Source organism: Rhododendron vialii, chromosome 2a, assembly GCF_030253575.1.
Source record: "Rhododendron vialii isolate Sample 1 chromosome 2a, ASM3025357v1".
In the NCBI taxonomy this organism is placed as follows: Eukaryota; Viridiplantae; Streptophyta; class Magnoliopsida; order Ericales; family Ericaceae; genus Rhododendron; species Rhododendron vialii.
In genome coordinates this window covers 22,532,093-22,559,444 of record NC_080558.1, presented here as the reverse complement: position 1 = coordinate 22,559,444, position 27,352 = coordinate 22,532,093, and the positions used below count along the sequence as shown (strand labels likewise).

The window sequence follows — 27,352 nt, the reverse complement described above, 5'->3', positions numbered from 1 at the left end:
GCATCTCATAAGGACAATGGAGTAGAAGAATAACAAATTATCTTTGAGACAATAGTAGTAACACTAAACGCCCTGTTCAAACATTAGTAAGATAGTAATATGCAACATTCGTAATCTACTTCAGTTCAAGCCCCTATGCAGACTGGGTTTTTGCAGTAATGCACATCTAAATTGAAGAAGCTCTTCAAATTCTTGGACGTCCAAATTGCAACCTAATTGAACTTTTGTAGCTAAATGTTTGAATAGGAAGGGTATTCGATAGTGCACCTTCACGATTTGCAGCTGATGTGTTTTTCCAACATGAAAAGCTGAGATTATGCTCAAAAGGCCTAAATTTTTGCAAGATTCTTCGAAGTGGTACTTTTTGAGCTTGCTTTTGTTGAAACAATTGAACTCAAATGGGCCAACAGCCCTTAACACTTGAATTAGACAGAAGATAAAATCAAATAACTATGCATAGATCTTAAAATAACTTGTACCTACTGCCATGATTGCTTCTACAAGATAAACAACATAATACAAACTGGTCAATATAAATGAGGAAAGGCAATGTATTAGGGATTAGATGGAGTATTATTTAAAAAGGTCTTACGTGTTTCAGATGAAGATATATTAAAAATAACACTTGCAGAAAATAGTTCATACAACAAATGTTTCCAAAACAGATATACCGTGCGATGTAGATGATGCAAACAATGTATCATGGATGTAAGAAATGTTGAGAGAAGACATAATAGGTCTAAGTCAGAAGCCATCTTTTTCTTTTCAGTTTTTTTATTGGGACAAGCTAAATATTCAGTAGGCAAGAATCTCAATTTTTCTTTTCATTTTTTTCATTTTTTATTGTCTTGCCTATCATCTCGCCTGTTTGTCTTCTTTCCTAACCTTCAAGTTTCCTGCTCAGTTTATCTTTTGGGTCAACCAATGCATTACTTTTGCTATGTATTCAGTGGTAATAAATGGTGAGTTGGTAGGGTTCTTTAAAGGAGAAAGGGGCTGAGACAAGGCGACCCAATTTCCCCACATCTCTTTGTCATGGTAATGAAAGGGCTTTATTCTATTCTTTAGAGAAGAATTGCTCAGAGCCAGTTCACCTACCATCCTAGATGTGCCAGGCTATTACATATTTCTTACCTTGCTTTTGCTCATGAACTGTTCATCTTGGCTGGAGCAGATTATCCTTCAGTAAGGGTTCTCGAAGAGGCTTTGGATTAATTTTACTATTCCTCAGGATTGGAGCCTAATTTACAGAAGAGCAAACTTTTCTTTTCTGGTGTCTATGCTACAACTAAAACTGCTATTCTTTAGACGCTACCTAGGAGTGCCTCTCATTTCAACTAAACTCAAATATGAGGACTGTGTGCAGTTGAAGGAACAAACACAACAAAGAATTAATAGATGGTCTAATAGAATGTTGTCTTTAGGTGGTAGGGCTCTCCTCATTCAACCAGTCTTATTCAACATGCAAACTTTTTGGTGTTCCTTGTATATTTTACCAAAGAATATTTTGAGAGAAATTGAGGCTATCCTTAAGAATTTTATGTGGTCTGGTCTTAATCTCAAAAGAGCAGGAGCCAAAGTCAAATGGTTGGCAGTGTGCACCCCAAAAGCTTAAGGTGGACTGGGGTTAAAGTCTCTTACTATTTGGAATAATGCTACTATGATGAGGCACTTGTGGCCTTATGTAAAAAATAAGACACTTTATGGGTGCCATCATATATAGGTTTGAGATTTTTTTAAATGGAGGTAAACATAAAACAAATAGAATGTAGCAAAGCGTGCCATCATATTTTTTGTTTACTTTGTATTCTTTAGGTAGTTATGTAAATATCGAAGCCTACAAGCCATGAACAGGACGGTTTGTTTTGAACTAGCAGTTGTACCAAGTTTGTTTGAGAAAACATCATCATACTATATAAATAGTTCATCAAAAAAGTTTTTATTTTTTCCTTGTTAGGCTTTTCAAGAAAAATGAATCTTTTAAGAAGTATACATTTGAGGTCCATTTAATATCGTTGCTTAACAGCGACATTTTAACATTTTGTGACCTACTTAATGTTGTTCTCTGCCTTAAGATTTTCCCAAAACTCCTCTCAAAGAAGTTGAAATATCCTAGTGGGAGATCTTTCGTGTCCCAAACATGACATTAATCATTTTCTTATCTTTTTTTATAACCAGGTTTTTGGGTTCATTTGTGCGCAACCCAACTAATTAATTTCGGGCTCCTACAGTTAATGGCCGGACAAATTCCCCAATGGCTTCAAAGTTAGGAATGTTTGGGCTTCCGTGGGATTCAAAACTACAACTACATAAAGAGAAACTACTTAAATTCAATCAAAGTTATGAATGCAATTTTTTCTACTTTGGGTTGCATACAACACTTCCAAATTAAATCACAGGATTCTCACTACAGACCGAGTAAACTTTGCAACACAAAACCCAATAACACAACTACAAACACCGAAAAACACACACATCTCACTACAGATCGAGTAAACTAACCTGATGAACTGGTGATGGCAATGGCAATGTTCAAAGCTTGGACGATTGAAGGTAGCGTCTCCAGAGTAGACGATTCAAACGGAGGCGAAGGAGGGAGTTGGGGAACCACGTCGCCTGTTGAATGGGAGAGAGTAGGGAGAAGTCTTGAGAGGCTGGGGAGCACAGATGATTTTCTGCCGGACCAAACCCTAGAAGACTGCTTCATATGTCAGGAGAATGGAAAAGAGGGAAAAAAGAGAGAAGGAAAAAGGGAAACATTGGGACGAACAGGAAGGGAACAGTGTCTCGTTTTTTATCAAAGGGCAAATTTGTCCACTCACATCATGCTGAATACCTCATACCATGTATTGGTAATATTGCTTCCAGGTGCCATGTCTTGGTAATTTGGAAACTTCAGACCATGGGTTGGTGATTATTTCCAGTCCACACCGCCTGTGGGTAATTTTCCCTTTTGAGAACCGATCACAGATGTCCTTCCGCCTGTACCAAAATATTCGAAAATCCTATATGTACCGACCAAAAATGTAGGGAAATCGTACAGACAGCCGCGCGCGGCCGTCTCAGGCCACCGGACGGCCGATCCGAGCCGTCCAAAATTTTTTTTAAAAAAAACGAGGGGCCTAACATGGGAATCAACGGCATCCGATGTGTGTAGGGTGCTTGATCTACATATATACACGAAAAATAAGGTGTTTAGATCAAGCACCATACACACATCGGATGCCGTTGATTCCCGCGAGGGGCCCTTCGGTTTTTTTTTTTTAAATTTTTGGACGGCTCGGATCGGCCGTCCGGTGGCCGGAGACGACCGCGCGCGGCCGTCGGTAGGAAACCGTCGGTGCAAATAGCACAACTCCAAAATATTTGGTGTCTTTGTCACTCTTGAAACCTTCTACTAGTATGGAATACTTCCGCGCACTAGGGAGCTTCTCCGAGTTGGTGAGGTAGCGTTTGACATGTTCAACTTTAGCTGTTAATTAACAGTCCCATCCAGATAAGAATTTGGAATCGTGATCCATAATTGTACACAATTGACCCAACGTCTTACTAATTGCAAGGGAGGGAGTTGAGAATTTCACTATGCAGGGGTGGAGGTTTTTTTCAAAGTATTTTGCAAGGGCGAGCCTATATTATTCATAAGGAATTTATTTTTCTATATAATACGAAAGATTTTTTTTTTCTTGCAGAGGCGACTACCCCTACTGGTCTCCTCTGGCTTGCAATAATATAAACTCAGACACACTGAGTTCAAAACTTGGCGACCCCTTGGGGCCAGGTTGCAAAAAAGAAAAATCTCTCTTGTGAATTCCCTAATCCAGGCGTGGGTGATATATATTTGAGCGGACCGGAGAATGGAATAGTCGAGGTGAGCACAAACTGACCCGGACAAACCCCTGATTGTCGAACAAAAACGAAAAAGAAAATGGTTCGATGATGCATTGATACTGTATTTATATATGGGCCCGATTGGATCCGGTATTAGATGGGTGTTTTGGCTTATACCCCGGATAAGGGCTTGAGGTGACAGATTTTGCAAGGTTGGATGCCAATTGTTGTCCTGTATTAGCTAATCCCGGTGTTATTTTATCCCGGGTTCGGGGGATAAATTATTGACACCCCTGGGGGTAGCAATAGATTATCCGGCCTAATACACCCGGAATTTGACCATTCTACCCTTCCTCATCCCCCTTTTCATCTGACCTCTTCACACACACACACACACACACACACACACACACAAACAGAGTCGATTTTGGCCGGAGTTGGCCGATTTACAGATTATGTACAAATATCCATTCACAGTTCTATCAAACCCCAACTTATAGATTCTTGATAAACTGCATTTTGCACAAAATAAACTAATCCCAAACTTGAACATCATCTTCGTAATCTGTCGTCCTCAAAAATCCCATCCGATCGTTGCCGTTGTCTTCAAAATCCGACCGTTGCCATCGTCGTGTGCTATGGGAAAAGGTGCAGATCGTCGGTGGGGGGTGGGTCAATCGGAGAGAGAGAGAGAAAGAGAGAGAGAGGTGGGTCGGTGGGTTTTGTTAAATGGTGGAGAGGTGGGTTGTGTGCTATGGGAAAATGTGAGTTTTGATATTTAAAGAAAATGTTTGAGTTTTGATTTTTTGAATTATTAAATTAATTAATTTATAAGTACATGTATGTGCTGTAGTTAAATGGTTATATGTGGTTACAATAAAGCACTTGGAAAAAAAATAGATTTTTATTTTTTTAATATTAAATTAATTCAATTATTATTAAAAAAATTATTATTGCTTAATCGTGAAAAAGTAATTAATTTAATTCGATTTTGCAATTTGCATGTTTAATGTAATGAATAATCAAATTAAACACTGCACTGGGGCAAATGAGTCATTTGACAATTTTTTACATCATACACCCTTCCTTATACACCCATTTATCCTCCATCCAAACGGCGTATTATTTTATACCATTTCTCTGATACATTATCCAAACCATTTACTTTTTAATACACCCTCTATAAATATCACATCAATGTGGGTCCTTCTTTCTTAACTAATACCCCTTACTATCTTATCCTCTCATAAATAATACACTCAAAACTCATATGGCATCCAATCGTGCCCTATAGTCCAAATGCAGGACCCATTTGATGCAGTTGATGCATCACTCCACTCACGTTATCGTCACAGTTACATCTACGAAAACGGGGAAGACAGGCAAAAGACTCCCGCCAAAGAGTCAAGCACGGCCACTGAAAATTATGGATGCTACAAGAAAATGATAATTAAATACTTTAATAACAACTTAATTGCAAAATACTAGCAGTATCCGCGTGCAGGCAGGAATGAAGTCAGCATTTTAGTTTAAGGGCGGCGAACATAGACACTAACAACTTAAGGGTAGCGAACAATGTAGTTTGGTAGTAAATTAAAAAAAAAAAATCCCAGTATAGTAAAGAAGTATTTTAAAAATGTTGAGGTAGCAATATCAGTACTTGTCCCCTTGGTTTCATCTTTGTGCACGGGTTGTTATTTGTTACAACTAAAAATGAGTCAAATGAGATAATCAAATTCCAAAAATATTCAATTAAGACTACTATTGGATTAGGGTGTTTCCCGTTAGGATTATCCGGAACAAGTTGTTCCTTAACTTATGGGTGTTTCCCGTTAGGATAATCTTATTCCTCTCTTCTTCTCCCTTTTCCCCAACACTTTTTTTATTATTTTATTCTTTCTACCTCCAAAACAAATTTCGTTTATATCTCTCAATAAATAATGTTTTTCATGATTTTGACAACGGGATATTATAGATCTAATCAAGAACTATCAAACAAGATCAATATTATATATTTTTGGAGGTTTACATTGAAGGATATAAGCGATTGAAAACTGACAAAAGGGGGAACAACTTATTCTTTACGTGCAACCACCCCAGGTTAAGGAACACCCCCTTATTCCACACAAATTATTCCTAACGGGAAACACCTTAGTATTTTGGAAATTTTACAATATACATCCCGTAAAAGTGTTTATCATATACACCTATTGGCTATTGTGTGGTTGATATTGTGACACTTTATAATAAGAATATAGATTTGTAACATTTTTGTCTATATCGTAACTTTTACATTAACAAATCGTAACTCTCAGCAATAGAATTCATAATATTTTTCTTTAAAGTCATAACATTTTGATACGTCTTCTAATTTTTATACTAAAAAATCGTAACTTTTTAGGATTCGTAACATGAATTTCAGTATAGTTAAACTTCTCAACGAGCTTTACAATATGAACGGTTCTGATTATGAAATTGGGCTAGGTAAATAGCCGAATAATCCAAAACGGAGCGGAGGGGGCAACACACCCCACCTATACCCGTTATACAACAACTTTGCCGTAACTGGGACACTAAGTCAAAATTTTCATGATTTTCCAGGGTCATCAGAAAATGGTACTATGAACCCGGGTAACTGGGACACTAAGTCAAATGTTTCATGATTTTCCACGGTCATCAGAAAATGGTACTATGAACCCGGGTAACTCAAGTGGCAAACAATAGTGAATTGTAAACCCAGACATTTTGAGTTCAAAATTTGGAGATTTCTTGGGGCCAGGTCCCAAAAGAGAAAAAATCTCTCTTGTGAATCCTCGAATTCAGGAGTGGGTGGTCAGTCTTTGCCAAATCGGGGGGGAGAATAGTCGAGGTGTTCGCAAACTAACCCTGACAGATTAACCCCTTACCATCAAACACAAAATGAAAAAAGAAAATGGTACGATGATGCATTGATACAGTATTGATATATTCTCCAAATGCCGGACCCATTTGATGCGATTGATGCTTCACTCCACTCACGTTATTGTCACAAATATATATCTAAGAAAACGGGGAAGACGGGCAAAAGACTCCTGCCAAAGAGTCAAGCATGGCCATTGGAAATTTTGGATGCTACCAGGTAATGATAATTAAATACTTTAAATTAGGATTAATAGCACTAAAATCTCAGAGTATATAATAACATTTATACAATTAAAGCCATATTCTATCATATGGTAGCAAAAGTGTAACATACACCAATAACATGATCAACGGTTATGGACTAAAGAGCATTAAGCAATTGATTTATTTTGCTAAACATTAATGTACGAAAAATAATATCGATTAAAATTAATTTTTAATTTGAAATATTAAAATACCAACATGTGTCACATGACAACCTTGCATAGTGAAAAACGACGTGTATGGCGCTAGTCACGTCACCACGAGGGACGATCGCTTAAATTTCTTGTATGCATAATATAGAAATGGCAAGCAGACAAATAAAATTATTCAAATTTTATTAATAAATCCACACCCCAAGGGGTATGGACAAATTTTACATAAAAACTTTATGGGTGAAACCCACAAAGTTGCAACCTAACTACTATCTCCCTCCCTCGGAGGGGAAGGAATTGGCGGAGCCAGTTGCCCTCGGAAACCCTCCAACTGGTCCCAGTTGGCTACTAGCACCATGCAGACCGTATTCTCCATGACGGAAATTGATTCTGCCATGGACTCCATCTTTGAAGACAGTCCATCAATGGCCGCCTTCAGGCCATCAATGGCCGCCTTCAGGCTTTGCAGTCCTGGCACAACTTTGAGATTTTCTCATTGTTCGCCATCACAATTTGAAAATTGATTATGGAATGAGGAGTAAATCATCACAACTGCTGGTTTTTATAGCACAACTCAGACGGTTCACTAACCGCTTGCTAAACCAATCAGCACGCTTAAAATCAAAGCTGCAATTAAAACTATCATCTCAACTACTTAGACTAATGGAAAGTTACACGGCCGATCATCTCGGGCAGTTCAAACGGTTGCCAAAACTTCAAAAAGATTGGGACGTATATGGCGCTCACCGTGGGCCAGCTCTACTTGTTTAAAACAAATATTAATTCCACGGAATTATCATCCTACGGGAAATATAAGTGCGTCACTTGTTTGGACACAAACAAATAATCCATTAATGGGAGTAGGACTACTACAACCATAATAATAAAGAAGCTTAGGAAAAATTTCCAAGCTCAAAGGACGTAGCACAACTATGCAAAAAAAGAAGCTTAGAAAAAATTTTCAAGCTCAAAAGACGTAGCAGAGCTATGCAATTAAAGAAGCTTAGGAAACAAGCTCAAAAGACGTAGCACAGCTATGCAATTAAAGAAGCTTAGGAAAAATTTCCAAGTTCAAAGAACGTAGCACAGCTATGCAATTAAAGAAGATTAGGAAAAATTTCCAAGCTCAAATGACGTAACACAACTATGCAAATAAAGAAGCTTCGGAAAAATTTTCAAGCTAAAAGGACGTAGCACAGCTATGCAATTAAAGAAGTTCAGAAAAAAATTTCAAGCTCAAGCTCAAAGGACGTAGCACAGCTATGCAATTAAAGAAGTTTAGGAAAAATTTCCAAGCCCAAAGGACATAGCTGTAAGGACGTAGCACAGCTATGCAATTAAAGAAGCTTAAGAAAAATTTTCAAGCTCAAAAGATGTATCACATCTATGCAATTAAAGAAGCTTAGGAAAAATTTCCAAGCTCAAAGGACGTAGCACAGCAGAAAAATTTCCAAGCTCAAAGGACGTAGCACAGCTATGCAAATAAAGAAGCTTAGGAAAAATTTTCAAGCTCAAAGGACGTAGTGCAGCTATGCAAATAATGAAGCCCAGGATAAAATCTCTAGCTTCAAAACGTGGTATTGCTAAAATATATAGCCCTGGCAAAAAGAACAAATCCACAAAAGTCAGTATGCATAACACAATTATGACATACACAAAGACTGTCGAATTTACCATAACTTGGCACAAAAGTGGAAGTACGCTTTCATTGTATCTGTCATATTTTTGAAACGAATAGCCTCCAAAGGGCCACTAAACATGATCTCACTGAGATTATCCCCACAGTTATCAAAAAGAACAAAGTTCTAATAGTCAACCAGCCAGGCGGGAGTAAAGGCCACTCCCAAACAAACACAGTTAAAGTATGAAAGTATTAAAGTGTTTAGTTACAGACCCAGTAAATTGAATGTTTCTTCGGCCATTCAAAGGCCAGAGATTGGAACTTCAGTTACCTGCCCATCACTAGATGATGGGCCAGGAAGTGTTGCAGCTGGAGTTGGAGTTTCAAAAGAGAGAGAGACCTTTTCTGGAGTTTGGAGAAGGGATGTGATCGAAGAGCTCGGAATGGATGTATCTTTGGAGGTCGCATCATCATCTTGGTCCTCCTCCTTCTGTCCCCCGTCTAGACATGAGAGCCCCTCATCATCATCAACCTCAAATTTGGAAAAATCCAAATTAGGGAAAGCCAAGGCAGCACGGCTCTTCATTGCTTCAAACCCATCAAAATACTGCTGGGTTAAGTCTTGACGATACTCAAGGGATTGTAGGAAGAGGGAAATAGCATCCCTACGGGCACTCCTCACTTTTTCCACCATCCCTTGACTTGTGGTCTTACATTTCTCGAGCTCACCATTCCACTCCAGAATTTTCTGCTCCAAGCTCCTAGCAGTTGCCACGGCAACATCTCTCTCCTCTTCCAACCCCCTTTTCAACTGAAGGGCGGCGTCCCTTTCACCAATAATCTTCTTAAGTTCTGCCATCATGGTGGCTGGTGGCTCCCTGCTTTGTGAGCTTCATGTTAGCCTCTGTAAGGGTGACCACCTGTTTCCCCAGGCTATGGCTTTGGGAGGTGAGATATCGGCCACGAGCCGCAGCCTACCAAAAGAGAGAAAGATTCAACAAAGGGAACAACAAACAAATCAATAAATTGCTAAAGCATAAAAGATGAGTCACTACAAGAAAATTTGCATTAGGTGACAAATGAAAATTGTCACAAATTGCATGTTTTTCGTCACAAATAGTATTCGTGACGAAAAAAAATTTGTCGACTAAAGGTTGTCGAGGATTCCTACCTCGTGACGAAATTTGTTTTTCGTCACCTATGGTGTCTTTTGACGACAAAAAAATTTGTCACAAAAAAATCACTTGGTGACGAAATTTTTTTGTCACCTATTATTCTTTTTGATGACGAAATATTTCGTCACCATTGTAATAATTATTTGTCACCCATTTTCAATTTCGTCACTAATTATGGCAGGTGATTGAACAATATAAATACATAGGTGACAAAAAAAGTTTTGTCACCAAAGAAATTAATTAAAAATAATAATTGTGACAAAATATTTTGTCACCTAAAATTTCCAATTAAAGCCAATTAGTGACGAAAGATATAGTCATTGAAAAGTTGATGAGAGAAACATCTTTGGTGATAAAAAAAAATTGTCACCTTAAATATGTGTATAGGAAGTAAAAGTGACAATAAATTGTCACTAACACTCTTCTTACAAGACAATATCATCCTATTCATTTTGGAATTCAATACTCAGCCAAACAAATTAACTATAAATTACACCATAATAGCCAATACATCTTTATAAACCGTTATAATCATGTGCCAAACTAGACATCCATTAACCATAAGAACTATGTATTCTACACCAAATTAATGTCCATTCAACCATAGGATCTAAAGAATCAATATTCCCATGACAAAACATGAAAGGTAGACCATACCATATATGTTCATCATAGTTCGGTAGCATCATTAAAATGAAAAAAGAAGACTCGGAACTTTATCCAAAAAAGGAGTCTTCATAGAAGCATATATCCAGAAAAGAAGACTCGGACCTTCATCCCAAAAAGGAGTCTTCATAGAAGCATATATCCAAAAAAGAAGACTCGGACCTTCATCCCAAAAAGGAGTCTTCATATATCCAAACAAAAAGTCTTCATGGAAGAGCCTATATATACCATCTTCCCCGCTACCAACCTTATGCGTATTCAATCTGCACATAAAAAGTAGGATAAAGTATTTTTTGTTATGATGTTAATAGAACACAAAACATTATGGAAACTTAACAATTTGCACAGTACACCTTATGCGTATTCAATTTGCACACACAAAGTATTTTGGTTATGTGTTGGGTGAGTTGTGTCCACTAAAGGCGTGTGTTGGTGTGAATTGTGTGTGTTGTGTCCACTAAAGGTGTCTTGTGTCCTCTAACGGTGTGGATTTCATTACTGGTGTGTTGTGTGGGTGCCAAGTGAGTTGGAACGCAAAAAATAGCCAAAAACCATCAGCAAAGATCAGCCAAGCAATCCAGAAAATTAAAAGCAGCAACAACAAACATGAGCAACCAAAAACCACAATCACACCACTAGATACAAAGGCCGAAATACAACAAACAAAGCATCAGCCCCCCAACAATATAAAACCAGGAATAGAAATAAAGGAACGCAGACCAAACATCACACAAAGTAGGAATGTGCGCTTGAATAAATGACTGTATAGTTTTCTGCTCCATTATCTACCAAATTGGATATATCTTCTTAACCAAGCACTTGTTATTGCATCATCAAAACCTAGGTATCCCTTTCAGATAATTAATCCTACTTCATTACCACTATTTGGCATTGGTGGATTCTAACAAGTTACATTGGTACGGAGTAGTGGTTATCACTACCACATGCTTCATGTTTAGCTTTTTCCTACCTGGAATGCACTATAGTGATAATCAATCTCTCCCATAATTAGACTTTAACAAGTTTTCCTGCAGTGACAGTATGGCTTGGTAAGTATTTGTGTTGACTTTTTACTGCCACTGTTAGAAAGAAAAACAATACCAAATTCCATGTTCATAGCTTCTGTTATCGTTATACTTTTTTATGGCTCTCCCAAGTATCTAGACTGTATTATGTCTGAAATACCACCAAAATAGATAGCAAATGCCCCAAATTTGAAGGTTAGTCTTATATCCATTCAGTGAGAATTGCTTCATTAAGGTCCATTACCTTCCAATACAATCAAAAATCTACAACCCATTCAGAGAGACAAAGACTGCATTAGGAAGCAAGTACAAAGAAACTATCAAAGAAGAAGAATGGATGAAAGAAGATGAACATTTTCCTTCAGAAAGAAGAGATCAGATAAGTCTGTAAACTCTTGTTTAGTGGAGCCAAAACACCACAAAGGATCAGGAAACAAGAGGGAAATCATAAACCCAACTATAAGAAGAGTTATGTGCAACTTCATAACAACCGAAAACTACTCGGCACAACACCGTAAACTGGTTTTCCTCGAATAGAAGACTACTGAATAGCGGAAACTTTAAATAAATAAATAGCAATATCCTCTGTAGTAACAAGTGCTAGGCTAAGAAGATATATCCTTTTTCTCCTGTGTTTCATAAAATTCCATTTTTAACTTGGTGGTATGCTAATATGGACTTAGGAAACAATAGCAGAGTGCTTTAGAGGACTCTATGATGATGAAGATGACGAAGGTGGACTGCATAAGGTGGAACATGACTGCTACAGGGTAATTCTCTATCAAATCTACTTGGTCTTCTATTAGGAGACAGGCTCGTCATGTTAGATGGGCCAAAGTGGTATGGTTCAAATATGCAGTGCCTAGATGGTCTATCATTCAATGGTTGGCTGTATTAGATAGGTTGTCCACTCTAAATGGGCTTCATAAATGGGGGATTGTCATGGAGTCTCACAAATATGCAGTGCCCCTGTGCCTTTGTAAGTGGTTTTGGCTATGAAACTTAACTTACCCAAAATATATATATATATAAATAAAAATATGATAGGGAAAGCATGATGTACTAACCAACAAGTTGTTAACCGGTGAATCCTTGTTGTTTAAGAAACGCCATAACACTAGCCAAAGTCTTCCCCTGTTCCTCTATCTTATTGTTTGCTGCTTCAATTCCTTCCGCTTGCTCCTGAATTTTTTCAGCTTGCTCTTGCACCTTTCCCTCAAGGTGTGTTACATACTCCCTGTTCACAGTCCTAATAGAGGAGGAAGGCCTAAGGCCAAGTCCCTTCACATAGCCTGACTTTGCCTTAAGTCCTTTAACGGAGAGCTCCTCTTGCGTAATCGGGATTGCACCTTCCTGCGCATTATGTTCAATCTCTATTTGTACCATCTTATCCTGTCATTTTAAAGTAAATGCCAAATTTAAGTTCGGACAATTTAGTAGAGACAAGTTCTAAAAATTTAGAAGACAATAGTACACCACAAAAGTACTTGATACACGTACATAGAGAACTTCGGATTCTGAAGAGATCCATATTTGTGTGTCCTTATTGAAGTGGGTATCCTTGTACATCTCTGTTACCGCGGGCACAACACCTCCATTATCGTGCATCTGATATATTATGTATTCATCAAATGAGTTAATAAAGCATGTTCATATTGTAAAAAGAGTGAAGGCCAATATAATGGAAAACTCACCGCTGCGGCAACCCTAACTGGGAGTGACTTTGATCCACATCTATGTTTTGTCTTAGCCCAAGACCTGTTTTTTTATTTTTTATATTGGCAAAAGAAACATATCGATAAAATAGAAAAGGAGTTACGAAGAGAAGAAACTATTGAACTAACCCAGTTGTTATCGGAATATAAAATATAAATGCCCAGAAGATATCGATAAAATATAAAATAGCCCAATTGTGATTGAACCCAACGGAAATTTCAGACTTAATTTGTCAGTTGGCAGGTATTGAACCCAATTATAATCAGGAAAACAATTAGAAGCCAAGTATATGAAGATTGCATGAGTTCTAATGGAGCTAGCCATGATGATGGAGAATCTAGAATAGCAACATGTCTAGTCCTCTCAGAAGCTGAACCCCGTTTCTTGAATAGCAACATATTGATTACTCTTGAGGGCTACATAGTAGCCAACAAACAACAATAACAGACTTCTAAGTACTAAATAGAAGCCAGCAATACAGGAACAACAGTAGCATTGTAGAATTGAAGGAAAAAATGCAGAAATTTGAAGAGGAAAATGCAGAATTGAAGAGGTATATGGTAGAAAATGAGGAGAAAATTGACTCATTGATGAACCTTGTACAAAAGCTAAGTGGAGAGGTGCAACAATTGTCCACACAAAACCAAGAAGCAATCAAGAGAAGTGAGGAGTTGGTGAATCTCTCAACACTATCTTGTCGAAAAGAATGGCACCAACAGCTACTTGTATTGTCTTTGCTTGTCATTTGTATAGCCATGCTTTATAAGTATTGTAATGTGGTTCAACATGGCAAATTCCTAGCATTGCCATGAGAAGCACCTATGTACTGAAAATGGCACATCCAGTCCAAATGCCTAGTAGCTATCTGTAATGTTGTTCTATATGAATGAATGAAGTGTTTCCTAGCATTATGAATGCAGTTCAAATCCGTAGCATTATGTTTTTTTGATAAGTACTTTGTTTGGACTTGAATTAGTAAACGTATACTCAGTTTTTTGAATTAGAGAGGAAACATGATTGGAATTCCCCCAAGTAGATCAGCAGAGTAGCAAAGCCATATTGAATGTCTAAAGACTGATTAATCTAGGAATTTGATAGCCATAACAGTCCATGAGACCAAATGGCAGGTTTTTCTTCAAAAGAAGCAGCAACAGTTCACAATATAACAGTTTGACAGTCAATATTAAAGACCAAAAAGCTGATGATCCTATAGTTGTGAGCATACATGGATGAAAGCCATGATGAAGACCTAATTCTACAGTTGTAATCCATAAACAGCCATAATGCTGTTGGTGATGTTACTTAGTAAGTGCCATGGGCACAAGGGCAGAAATGAAGGCGCGCAAAAAGGCAGCAGCAAAAGCAGCATTAGAAAAAGGAAGAAAATCAAACCTGTTTGATGTGTTTTTTTCTGATCGCTCCTACAAGACCACAAACCAACAGAGAAAACTATAAGGGTTTCAAGTTTTGGATGTGGTTTTACAATAAAATCCAAGATTAGGATGCTATAACAAGAACCATGACTATTTCTCTCGTGAATGAAATTACCAGCCATTTTGGAACAGTCCACTTCTTAGTAACTAAGCTCGTCCACTGCTCTGGATTGACACCAGCAGGTGGGGTGTTTCTAGCATACTCTTCCCCCCTCGTTTCTTTAAGTTTCTTGTACTTTTTGTGCAAAACGAAGTTGTGATTGCTCAACCTCCGTCCACATTGTGTTGCCACTGCCTTTTCAACATCGATTGGATCTCCTTGCAAGTCAAACTTATCCTGCAATATTTGATGAGTTTAGTAATGACTTGATCCTAAGTTACAAAATTAATACCTTATTTGTAAACTAAGAACTGCTCTAGGTTGACAGCGGCAAGTTTGTGCTATTGTAAAAAAATCGTGTTTACAAGCCTTCATTTGTATAACAGCAAGTTTCTTTAGGTTCTTACTTCTGATAGTGTGAAATGTGAACCAAATGCAACAAAAATTAAACAAAATATGAGAAAGAAGTAGGGGAATCAAATCCTAATCCAGCTTATATCGAGAAACAGGGAAGGAAAATAATCTCCTAATATGGTTCGTTATTTCCTGGATGTAAATGTGCTTTGTCCTTTTATGGACACAATGGACATATTTGTCAATTGCTCTAAACAGAGATGAGAAATCAGGTTAAATACATTTTTGCTTCATGTGTTGTGTGATACTTGAGGGGCTATAGAAGGGAGAAACAACCCTTCTTCTCCAGGTGAATAAAACTAAGTAATGGACTTTAGTTATGGAGGTAACAGTAGTGGCTCAGGTGATGAACAAAAGACCTCGAATAGTCAAAAAGGGAAGCACTATCACCGCCACACTACCTATCAGATACAACAACTTGAGGGGTAAGACATTATTTCCTTGTTGCAGTTTTGTTTTGTGCAATGCTATAGCCATGGCTCTTGAGTCTTGCCAACTTTTCCCCCCATGGGTATGGATTTGTCCTTATTTCTTATTATTATTCTTCTTCTATATGTATGTATTCGTTCTTATATATGTATTTGGAAGAGAGATTCAGATATAGGTCATAGAACTACAGAAGCCATGAGAGGTATCTTAAAGAGAGAGAGAGAGAGAGAGAGAGAGAGAGAGAGAGAGAGAGAGTACCTGCTTGGTTAACCATCTATATAGGTAACGTAGGGCCAAGTAGTGTATATTTTTCCCTCTAATTGCTTTTCATTTACTATATCTGTAAACAATTGTCAGTGGTGCTTTGATGATACTGATACATTCTTTGCTTTGGATTTCTTGAAATTTGTTTGGGCAATGCTGTTTCATCATAGCTTTTGTATTTTGTAGTTTTTAGCTTATTTGGTTGCGTTCGATATTGATCTGATCGTTCCTAAAGCTATGTGTGTCTGTAATAATGGGATTTTCCGATGATGTGAATTAAAGGTTCTTCAAGGAATGCCCACATCCAGGTGATAACCAGTGGTGTCAACTGAATAGGGATCTGGGGCTTGAGCCTAAGTACATTAAGTTTTGGTTTCAAAACAAGAGGACTCAGACAAAGGTTCTCAGTTTTCATCACTCTAACCTTCCGTTTACATGTGCTGTAAATGAAAGAGGGCAGCTGCAAATGAAAGATTAACTGCTGGAAATACTCAGAGTTTACCATTATGCGCTGAAGTATAGGCGCTTTAACACTCTCATCTACTGCCTTCCACCTAGGGACGCCAACGTCTATCACATGTGTGCGAACCTCGACACCAATCCTTGAGGCCAATTGAGCAGCATGCTTTCCTACCGGCGCACGGAATAGTTGTGGAATGGGAACTGGAAGCTTTCCTTGTTTGTCAATGAGTCCTTGAGGTTGAATGCCTCGTGTAGGTCCACGGGTAGTTTGATTGATTTCTGTCACAAAGAAAACAAAACAAGAGTAAATAAAATTGTTTACACCAAATGGCTACATGGGCTAAATGATATGCGATGTTTCCAATCCATCTAGTAAGAGGGAAGGAAAACAACGCCATAGTGGCAGTAACAAAATAGGATAACAGAACAGCAGCAACACTGCTACTGGTCTGACAGAACAGCAGCAACAGTAAGCTTCACACAATAGAGCAGCAGCAGTTGTAGGAAACTGTATTTTGCCCTGGCTTAAAAACAGCAGCCATAATAGAAAATAGTAACCAAAACTCAGTGACTTCATTATGACAAACAGGCAGTAAAGGACGCTATTTGTATCCTAGTCCTCTTAAGCATTTACAAAAGAGATGGCAGTAAATGGAAGTAACTGATAGCTGGTAGTTGGTACCAGTTCGAACAGTCCATTTGCAAAAGAATGGAACATCAGCAGCAGCAGATAACTAACTATTGCTATTTGAGCAGCAAACAACAGCAGCAACAGCAGTAAGCATCAGAATATAAAAGCAAACAGCTATGTACAGCAAACAGCAATAAGCATCAGCAGTAAGAGTCATTCAAAGCAGCTAAAAGAAAACAGCTAGGTACAGCTAGAGTCATTCAAAGCAGCCAAGCAAAGACTAGCGGATCTGAATATGCTCAATGAGACCAGTTACAATAACAGCTACCAAAACAACTAATATACACAGTATTAGCAGAAAAACTCCAGCACATTCAAGTATCATATATTTGGGACACAAGCACATGCACTTTCCAATATTACCTTCCAATAGCACACAAGCACAAATGCCCACCAATGAAAACCAAAAACCCCTCAGATATGATCAAGTGATATGAGGGCAAGTATGATACAGCTATCACAGCCATGCATAGAAACAAACAAAGAATGAAACCCTTGGTACATAGGCAGCTATCACATTACTTCTTTTTTGTAAGGTTATCAATCAATTGTTCTTTTTTCCACAAAAAGTGCACCAGTCATAATTTTACTTAGACTACATAAAACAAGATAATGTAACTGTAAAAATAAACCATATAGTACATTACTTACCGCCATTGTTCTCAGGTAGCACCTCATTTTGTGGCTGTGCAATGGGTGGCAGTGAGGCCTGACTTTCCATGGTGGGATGAGGTGTTGATCGGGTGACCCTCTCAGAGGTCAGAGTTGCACCACATTGTGGCTCTGTATGCGATTGTGCTGGTAGATCACCTGGTGGTATCTCTATGTCCTATAATAATAGAATACAAAATGCACCAGCATTAATACATATTGCACTTCATTCATACGAGAAGATAATAGAAAAAGTACGAGAAGAAAAGATTAAAAAAAAAAGATACATTATTACATCTTGCTCGAAAGAGTCATCAGACTCATTGTTATAGCCATGACCATCCTCATCATTTGATAGTATATAGTTAGGGTCGTCCACCTGATCAGCCCTACCACGCTTCCCATTATCATTGCACACTGGTGCCGAGCCGATCCCATCATAGATGTTGCAATTTTCATAACCCCAAGAGATTCCAATACCTCATTGTTCCTCTTTATTTTCTCATCTCTTATCCTCTCATAATGTGTTTTGTAATGAGTTGCTAGAAAATTAGGCTGGAGCATTACTTTTCCTTGTTTTTTTTTGGTAGGCACTTTTTCTCCTCTAGACATTTCTGCGTAGGAAAACATGTTGAATGACAAGTTGGAAAACACGTTGAAGTCTTTCGTCTTTTCAAGTGGTAGTAGATATATGCTTCAGCATACACTCCAACACAGTTCCTATACAGTCTCCTAATCCCCTTGAGCATATAGCTTTATCTTGTTCCATTAGTTTTGCTTCTCCATGTTTGAGTTTTTTTTTTCGTAATAGTTGTCATCAATCGAAAAAGAAAAAGAAAAGACACCCAACAATCCTACCTCATTGCACTTGTGGGAAGGACATAACCTACACTAAGGGAGTCACATAGCTTATACAACTCAGAGAGCCATAAAGTAGTAGATATATGATGAACTTATGGTGATGAAGAGCAATAAGTTTTATATACCAGGGAATGAAGGCAGCAGACAATAGATTTATAAACCAACGAAAAAAGGACATGGGAAAGATCTACGGAAGATAGTGGCAAACACATTCTGATTTTCGGGCATGTATGCGAGATCGGATGCAAATAATGCAGTGCAGAAAGCTTGCAAAGTGATGCAAATAATGCAATGCAAAAAGAAATTAAAGGCTATCAGATTTGCATCTGTACACTACGCTTGACATCCATTTAGCAAAAATAAATTGCAAAAACCGTAAAACTCCATCTAGAAAACAAGGAACCTTCACAACAAATAGTAAACCAACAGTAAGTTCATTTTTGCTCAGCACAGGTCCCAGGAATTCACTCTCAACACACGTCCCCTGATTTTTTACTATGTTATGTGGAAGTGTTATGACAAACGCGTATTCAGCACATTTTCAATACTCAAAACTTATACTGACAAAAATTGCCCCATCTTAGCTGTTAATCAAAATATCTTGCACCAATGGCAAAAACAATCCTAAGCATAGATGCAGGGTTTGAATGGTGATGGCTCTGGTTTGCAGCATAGGATCCTAGTAGTTTTGTGGCCTGGGAAACAGAAAGGAAGGGTCTGTTTGTGTTGTGCAGCTTGTGCACCCCCACCCGACGACTCTAGGCAAGAGCTGCAAGAGACCCTTACATTTCTGACACCAAAGTAGCAAAGATACAATGCTGATATGCTGACAAAGCGATTGTCCAAAACTGTAGGAAATGGCACGATGGAGGAAATGATAAAAATATGTTTCTACATTTGTTTTGCATGAAAGTTTTCTTCAAGAAGTAAAACACAACGCTAGTTAAAATTAGAGAGCCTTCCATAACTTAAAAGACCAGTATGTTATCCAAATAGTAATAGTATTCAATCAAACATGCTATGCAAAGAATCTGTTAACCACTGCCCATTCAAAAAAAATGCTCAAAATACTCTAGGAAACTTTCATGACGCTCTATGGACACTCGAAGGACCAGTCAGAGGTGCCAAATGAAATAGCAGACTATAGTTAAACTTTACAGAAGGAGACCACCAAACTCTTGATTTCAATGCCATTAAACCACCACACCACAACTTACGAGAGCATCAAATCCATATAATACAGCACTGGTATCAATGATCTATAGACTGATTCTAAGGAAAGAGAGAGACTTTACAGAAAGTCTAAATAAAGAGTCAACTTTTATGCCGTTATGGTTGTATCTATCGACATATAGACATATAAGACCAACCATAGAGGTTCCTCTATCTAAGGTGGCTTCTGTAATGGATCAAACCATGGTGCCTTGGTTTGAAAATCTAAAATGGAAACACGCAAAGACAAACTCTAAGTCAGAAAAGAGAGTACTAAGATCTTTATGTGCAAAACAAATCCAGCAACTTAAAAAATTCATAAAGTAAAAGTAATTTCTGCAAATGTGGAGTGGGATCCATAGTGACTAAAAATGCAGCTCTTCTACTAAAATGGAAGTAATTCGCTGTCAAAAAATTTCGGATGCAAAACTTGGATTTCAACTGCTGTTGGTAATATTTTCTCAATTGTCTGGAGGGTCCAGGAGAGATATTGTGCGGAACCCAAATGTTCCATGAGAATTTTGAATTGAAAACTGGGTGAGGAAACTTAGGGAGATTTTGGGAGAACCATGATTGGGAAGTACTTGTTGTAAAGAAACTTCTCCAAAAATAAACCCATTGTCTTTGGGAATGAATCATTATTCATGGTGACAGCTAAGGACTGTTACGTAGAATTTTCTCTTTACAAGACATAAATTCCTCCAGAAGGACGAAGGCCTTAAGGTGTAGTTGGATAGTATAGGAACCATAAGAAATATGTGTGGGCTTCGGATACAGAAGCATCCTTCTACAGGGCTTTCATCTTAACCATGAAGCTGGGCATTCAATGCTTAGACTCGTTTCGAAAGGTTCAATCCCTTCCCTATGGGAGAGAACTTCATCAATAAAACAAAGAAAAAACAGAAGGCAACACTACCAAAGCTAGTAAGCTACAGCATAGATACAACGCAAAGAAGACACACAATCCAACTATAACCGTAGAACCTTGCCAGAAAACAATACAATATAAAGACAGACAAACCATGGAGAGAACTCCATGAATAAAACAGAGAATAGCAGTCTCATAAAGAAAAGAATATTACATCCAATGGGAAAATTGAATGAGCCCATAGCCATCACAAACCAATCTTCCTGCACATAAGTGTACAATACACCACTACAAGGCATAAATCAACACCAAGTTGGTGATGCAGGGAAGCGAATAAGAAAACTGATGATCGAAGCGACAAGGACAATCACAAACACAACAGTTTAGAGAAACTCTCTCTCTAACTCTTTTCTTTACCAATAATCAACTGCCCAGCCCTAAGGCAGAAAAATCGAATAACTAGGTAGCAACCCTAACCCTAGAAAACATAAAGAAACAAAACCGAAATTATTACAGACCCATAAAATAGAGGAGAAAACAAGACTTCAGAAAAAAGAACGGGCTGAAACGAACTTTCCTACGGAAAGTTATAAGAGCGCAAAAAGTGGCCCAAAAACGAAACGAAGGCCCGTTTGGAGTCCTAAACGGTCTCAGAAGGCTAAAAACCACACGGCACATGGCTAAAGCCATGTGTTCTGCCCGTTGGCCCGTTTCGAACCAAACCCAAGAGGGCCCGTCGCCTAAATTCACGGTCCATTATTTACGAAAATACCGGTTAGTACAAATCCTCTTGGCAACACTTGACCAATTCCGTATGAAACCTTGCCAGTAATGCATGACATCAATGTTGATCTTTAAAGCTAGCAGACTGAATTAGATATCAGCAGAATTATATTCCAAACAAGGACTACAAATCAGCACCACAACTCTCACACTAAGAACATAGCAGCTAAGTTTTGACACTACGCATATGCAGAAACAAGGACTACGCATATGCAGAAACCTTTCTTCATCACTTCACCTAGCTTGGACAATGTCCCCCGAAACCCAAAAGCAAACGACTGTATTCTACCTATTTTAGACACTCAATTTCTGTCATGCTTTGCTATTTCTCCAAAGAAAAATTTGCAACCTAATCAACAAAAATCAAGGGGAATAGAGAGATACGAAGAGAGAGAGAGAGAGAGGGAGAGAGAGAGAGCGCGCTCACTTGAGTCGGGAAACTGATGATTGGTGATGCCGCTGCAAGAAAAAAGGAATGCAGTTAAGAAATTGGGATGAAAGTGATGAAGGGGACCCATAGAGGAGAAGAGAGAGAGAGAAGACAGAACACCATACCTTGAGAGAGAGAGACAGAGAGAGAGAGGCGAAGTTGCAGAGATGGAGGCTGGGGAACAGTCCGAGAGAGATGGAGTGGTTTGATGCTAATGAAGGGGGAACTTTGGGATGAACGCCCAAAATTTTTCCCTGAAACCCGCCAAAATTTTTCGCCCCTGTTTTTTTTTTTTTTAATTGTTTAAATCCCCCTTTAAAATGGAAGACAAAAAGAATTTGTCACCCAAAGCATTTCCTTTTGTGAGGAATTATTTCGTCACGAAATGGTTGCAAGTATATGTAGAGGAAATGGATTGGTGACGAAATTTATTTTTTCGTCACCTTATATTTTTTTGTCCACTCTTTTGCTAACAAATTTTTTTTTTTGTCACTGATTAACTGTTTTTGGTGACAAAATAAATTTTCCTCACCTTAAATTTTTTTGCCCTCTTAATTGTTGACGAAAAATTATTTTCCTCACAAAATAGGTATATTTGGAGACAAAAACTATTTTCGTCACCACCATTTCGTCACATATTCTCATTTTTCTTGTAGTGAGTATATCATGGCCAACTCGACCAACATTTGCTCCCCAACAGCCTGGAGAGACATCTCGGCCATTAAATCTTTATCAGTTGTACTCAACAGCCTAGAAGCACGCTCAAGAGCCTCTTGGTAGTTACCCAACACAGAGGGGCCAATAGAAGCCTTCCTCTTTTTAGCAAGAGGGGTACTCTCCACAGCTGCTCCCTTCGCCTTTCTTTTTGATCTCTCAGCCTCTTCTTCAACAATTTGCTCAACCACTAAGTCAAGAGCAGGGTCATTAGAAAGATTGGCATCCAGAAAGCTATCAACATTTAGCTCTTTCTGGAGACGAAAGCTCTTCCTTTTTGGAGCTACGGCCCCAAACGATTGTTTTGCTCTCTCAGCCTTAAGTTGGGCCAACAAAGCTTTGTCCATTTTCAGTGCCATATCCTCACTTTCTTCTTCTGAAAAGAAAAGAAATGAAAGCAATGTAAAAGTTAGCTAAAAGCATGGTGCCAAATAAAAAACAGAAACTACCTCTAGAGAGTGCTAAGGCCTCATGAGTGGTCTCTGGGCCCAGCAAATAGGTAGCCAACGACTCCGGAGTCACAAGTAGTTCCCAGCTATGAACTATATAGCTTCTAGCTTGCTGTAGCTTCGCTTCCAAGGCAGGGCTCAGAGGAAATGGAGCTCGAGCTACAGAAATATAGAAGAATTCATAAAGATATGAATAAATTCATGAAATTACAGGATTAAAGAAAAGGCAACAGCTTACAATTTGTAATCGGAACCCCCCACCTATTTGGAATCCAAGGGGTATAGGTCTCAATCTCCCAATTAGAGAGTTCCCAACCGTCTCCACCAACAAAAAAGAATTTATCTTTTCAATTCTTGTTTACGTTTGGGAGCACCGTGATTAGCTCCTCCTCACCAGGCCTCTTCGTGAAATAATACCACCCAATGCCACCTGGGGCTTCCTTGACAGAAAATTGATTTAGGAAAGGCTCCTTCGTCAAAGAAATCTGCCCATCCGACATCGCACCCCACAGCCCTGCACAACCTATCAGGAGGCGCCAAGAATTGGGTACTATTTGGCCATGTGTCAAACCAAGAAAACTCAAGATATCCCTCACCACGGTGGGAAAGGGCAGGTGCAGACCTCCTTCTAGGGAACCAGTATAAAGGCAAATTTTGTTCTCAACAGGAGAACAAGCCCTTTCAGAACTAGAAGGTTTCCTAAGGAAACAGACGATGGAATAGAGTATCTAACCCTAAAAACAGCTAACTCTTCATTTGTAATCATAGAAGGGATGTTGGAAGCAGAAAAAACGGGAACGCTACAGGAACCTTGACGAAGAAGCAGGAGGCGACGAGGGCTTAACACTGCTCAATGGCCCTTTGTCGGACGAAACCCTAATATTACCACCATGGTGCAATGATACCTCCTCCTCTTCATATGACCTTTCAACGTTTAGAATAGAGGAAAATTTGATAAATCCCTCAGACATTAGGGTTCCTATGGAGAACTTAGGGTACAATTTAACGGAGAGAAAAAAGAGATCCCGAAAGACCTTGTTTTGAAGAACGATGGAATAAGGGGCAAAATCCTCAATGATGGGGGAGTGAAGGTTGACGGAAACGAAACCGACCAACCTCGCATAGATAAACTCCCTAGGAGCAGCCCACGTTAGGCCTAAAATCTCTACACTGGGGGGATAATCCAGCTTAAACAGAAAAAGAAAGAACAACTGAGAAAAGAAGAACGTACTTAAATGGGATAGGCTCTAGCAGAACAACGAAGAGGATCACTACAACACGAAAGGACTATAGCGAGAAAATATGGCGAGGAAAATGAATTTCCTTGCTAAAAGTATATTATTTGTGAGGAAATTCAATTTTGTCACCTTTTCTAGCGAGGAAAATAGTTTTCCTTGCCAAATGTAACCTTTTTGCGAGGAAATCTTTTTCCTCGCCAAATGTATCTTTTTGATGAGAAAATATTTCGTTACCTTTTTTAGGATTCATTCTTTTTTTATATATAAGTTATTATTAATTATATTCCTATGTATTTTGTAATATCACGACGGTATGACATAATAAACTATACCATTATAAAATTTATTAAAATAAAAAAGTGTTAAAAGGGAACAAATAGTTTTCATCACCAATCGCATTGAACTGGTGAAAAAACTTCATATATTTGTCACTTTTCTTATTCTAATTAGCAATGAAAGATATTTTGAAGTGTAGGTATCGATGATTTTTTTCATAATAATAAAAAACTCAACAGAAGATAAAGTTAAAAACATCTTAAAGTACTGATGTCGTATTTAAAATATCTCGAAGTTGGATCATCACAATTCTATTTTCAGAGCATCTACATAAAAATGCACTATTTCACAAAAAAATACACTATTTCACAAAAAATACACTATTTCATATGTATTGTGCATTCATGCTATAATTTTTTTTTCCGTAAACAGTTTGTTGATTTTTATTTAAACCAACTTTGGTGATTCTAATGGCATTCCTTTATAACCAAATAAATATGTTAAGTATTAATTTCAAATGCAATTTTGTAAGTATCATGGATACTTTTATTTATACATATACATATTGTGCGCGTGTGTGTGTGTGTGTGTGTGTGAGAGAGAGAGAGAAAGAGAGAGAGAGAGAGAGAGAGAGAGAGAGAGAGAGAGAGAGAGAGAGAGAGAGAGAGAGGGCAATTTAAAATTTTAAAAAATTTGTTAAAGATTAAAATTTTTAAAAAGTATTGTTTTAGTGCTTTTAGGATGATCTTATATGAATATTTATAAATTTTGTTCATATTATTATAGCAATGATGACAAAAACTACGAGTCTATAATACCCTTTGTATTTGGCAAAAAAGAAGGTCAAACTCACTTTTAAAATTAGAAAATGAGGGTGATGCTTTTTGTTATTCATAATCTGATATTAAAATATTAGTACTAGGTACAAAGAAATCTTACCCCGAAAAAAGCGATTAGTGGTTGAGATTCATTTTGATATATAGGGTCCCACACATCAAATTGAATTTCTACCAGTAGTTGCTCTTTTTGGGGCACTCTGAGGTAAATTTTATTTGTCCCTAACTTTTTCGTTGAAATATATCTCAAGTTTATGACAACAAAAATCCCATTCCTTAAAAGCTAGGACGATCCCATCAAAAAATGAGAATAATAACACATATTATTAGTCCTTCAAAAATTGTTAGTTAGATAAAATTGTTGTGCTAGCAAAAAAATAACTTGTTCAAATAAAGTTCAGACACTGTAAGACTACAAAAAGTAGAAAGGCCAAAATTAATGTCGAAAAAATTAATTTGGAGTGGTGACAGAGATAATATATAAATAAAGTTTCACCAATTTCACAGAAAGTACAATGTAGTGCGGTTGGTAGTTGCTTCGCGCCTTATAGGAGAGGAACAAGGTTCGATTACCAGGAGCTGCAAAAAACGCGGAGAGATAACTTTTGTTTTGGGATTCTTTTTGTTTAGCGAGGAAAAAATTTCCTCGCCTATTGTTTGTAGTAACAAATTTGTAGCCTATTTGACGACAAATGGTATTTGCGAGGAAAACATTTAGCGAGGAAAAAATTCCTCGCAACACGTCAAAATAGGCAAGGAATTTTTTTTCCTTGCTAATGCTTTTTGTGACAACGGTTTAGCGACGAAAACTGGCGACGAAAATTTTCCTCGCTAATACAATTTGCGAGGAAACTAAATCCTCACTATAGCCCTTTCGTGTTGTAGTGGATCGACGAAGAAAGACCTCACTAAGGAAATCGCCTGGGTAAGTTCGAATGCTTCTTGGATAGAGATTGATCAGAACGAGAAGAAGCTTAAGGGCTAAGCATCAATCCCCAAAAACACAACTTAATCTTCGTCATCGGAAGAGCAAGAATCTTGACACCTGTCCCATGATGTGACTCGCACATTTAAAATCCTCAGCAAAAGAAAAAGAGCGGTAACCGCCATTTAGGTCTAACTAATGTTCCCTACCTCTAGGGAAAAGCTGGAGCTTGAAAACAGAGGAGTACCTAATAAGTATGATAGACCTAAGGAGCTCAGCATTACAAGAACTACAGACCTGTGGAGTATAAGCTAACCTCACCAGGACCCCTCTAGGAACCTACCTGGGACAGAGCCAGGATTTGCCAGGTCCGTCCTCCAGATGAAGCTGGAAAGAGGTCCAAGGACCAGCTCCAGCCCCTAGCTATAAATATTATCCACGGAATATACCTATTCCAATAAAGATACCATGCTTAGAAACCCAAATCCTAAGGGATAAAGGAATGCTGACGATAAGATAAGCATGAAATGCCAATGATAACCACAATCAGAGATGGATAGGGATTCCAGGCTGAGGCCGGATGGACATGGAGTCCCAGCTAAAGTAGGACTCCGCACTCTTTAATGAGACGATCCGAAATCCCCGGGATATAGTCCTACAAGGACTCAACCTCTTATCAAAATGCCTATAAATATGACAGTAGAACTCCAATAAAAGGTACGCACCTCCCAATCGAGAATCTCCATTCTCTCTAAATAAACAAGTATTCTACTGACTTAGGCATCGGAGGGTGGTTGGCACACCACCACATCGGTGACTCAAGCTCTTGCTTTGTCTTGCAAGTTCAGGTCGGAGTTAACGACAAAGCTGATTCATCAATACCCTTGGGACTGATGATGAATGAAGGAGCCTTGGAGACACTGCACAGCCACCCGCTAAGTTTACTTCGAAATTAGTTTTTCTGAATG

The 27,352-nt window shown here is 38.2% G+C and overlaps 2 protein-coding genes across 3 annotated transcripts; both read right to left on the bottom strand.

The window, feature by feature from the left end:
• Positions 1–8,842: 8,842 nt before the first annotated feature.
• On the bottom strand, positions 8,843–23,248 carry LOC131316662 (uncharacterized). The gene is made up of 2 exons (XM_058346097.1): positions 22,627–23,248; positions 8,843–9,740 (listed from the first exon to the last, which is right to left on the bottom strand). Exons 1-2 carry the CDS (start codon positions 23,017–23,019, stop codon positions 9,612–9,614), a joined length of 522 nt encoding a protein of 173 aa, XP_058202080.1. The 5' UTR covers positions 23,020–23,248; the 3' UTR covers positions 8,843–9,611.
• On the bottom strand, positions 9,814–16,943 carry LOC131316661 (uncharacterized). 2 transcript variants are annotated; one of them, XR_009197219.1, is made up of 8 exons: positions 16,491–16,943; positions 14,897–15,118; positions 14,741–14,769; positions 13,327–13,390; positions 13,133–13,240; positions 12,700–13,024; positions 10,770–10,870; positions 9,814–10,712 (listed from the first exon to the last, which is right to left on the bottom strand). XR_009197219.1 is itself a non-coding variant. In XM_058346096.1 (7 exons), the coding sequence occupies exons 1-6, from the start codon at positions 16,491–16,493 to the stop codon at positions 12,710–12,712; spliced, it is 741 nt and encodes a 246-aa protein (XP_058202079.1). In that variant the 5' UTR covers positions 16,494–16,943; the 3' UTR covers positions 9,814–10,870; positions 12,700–12,709. The 2 variants fall into 2 exon arrangements, 1 of the variants encoding a protein (XP_058202079.1); XM_058346096.1 differs by having other exon boundaries at positions 9,814–10,870.
• Positions 23,249–27,352: the final 4,104 nt, after the last annotated feature.

Excerpts from the sequence above, each read along its gene's own strand:
- LOC131316661 (XM_058346096.1), bottom strand. Across the intron at positions 14,770-14,896 it reads GGACTGTTCCAAAATGGCTG|GAGCGATCAGAAAAAAACAC; the intron begins GTAATTTCATTC and ends GTGGTCTTGTAG. Across the intron at positions 13,391-14,740 it reads GAAAAAAACACATCAAACAG|GTCTTGGGCTAAGACAAAAC; the intron begins GTTTGATTTTCT and ends ATAAAAAAACAG.
- LOC131316662 (XM_058346097.1), bottom strand. The coding sequence starts at position 23,019 with ATGGCACTGAAAATGGACAAAGCTTTGTTGGCCCAACTTAAGGCTGAG. Across the intron at positions 9,741-22,626 it reads CTGTTGGGGAGCAAATGTTG|GCTGCGGCTCGTGGCCGATA; the intron begins GTCGAGTTGGCC and ends CTCTTTTGGTAG.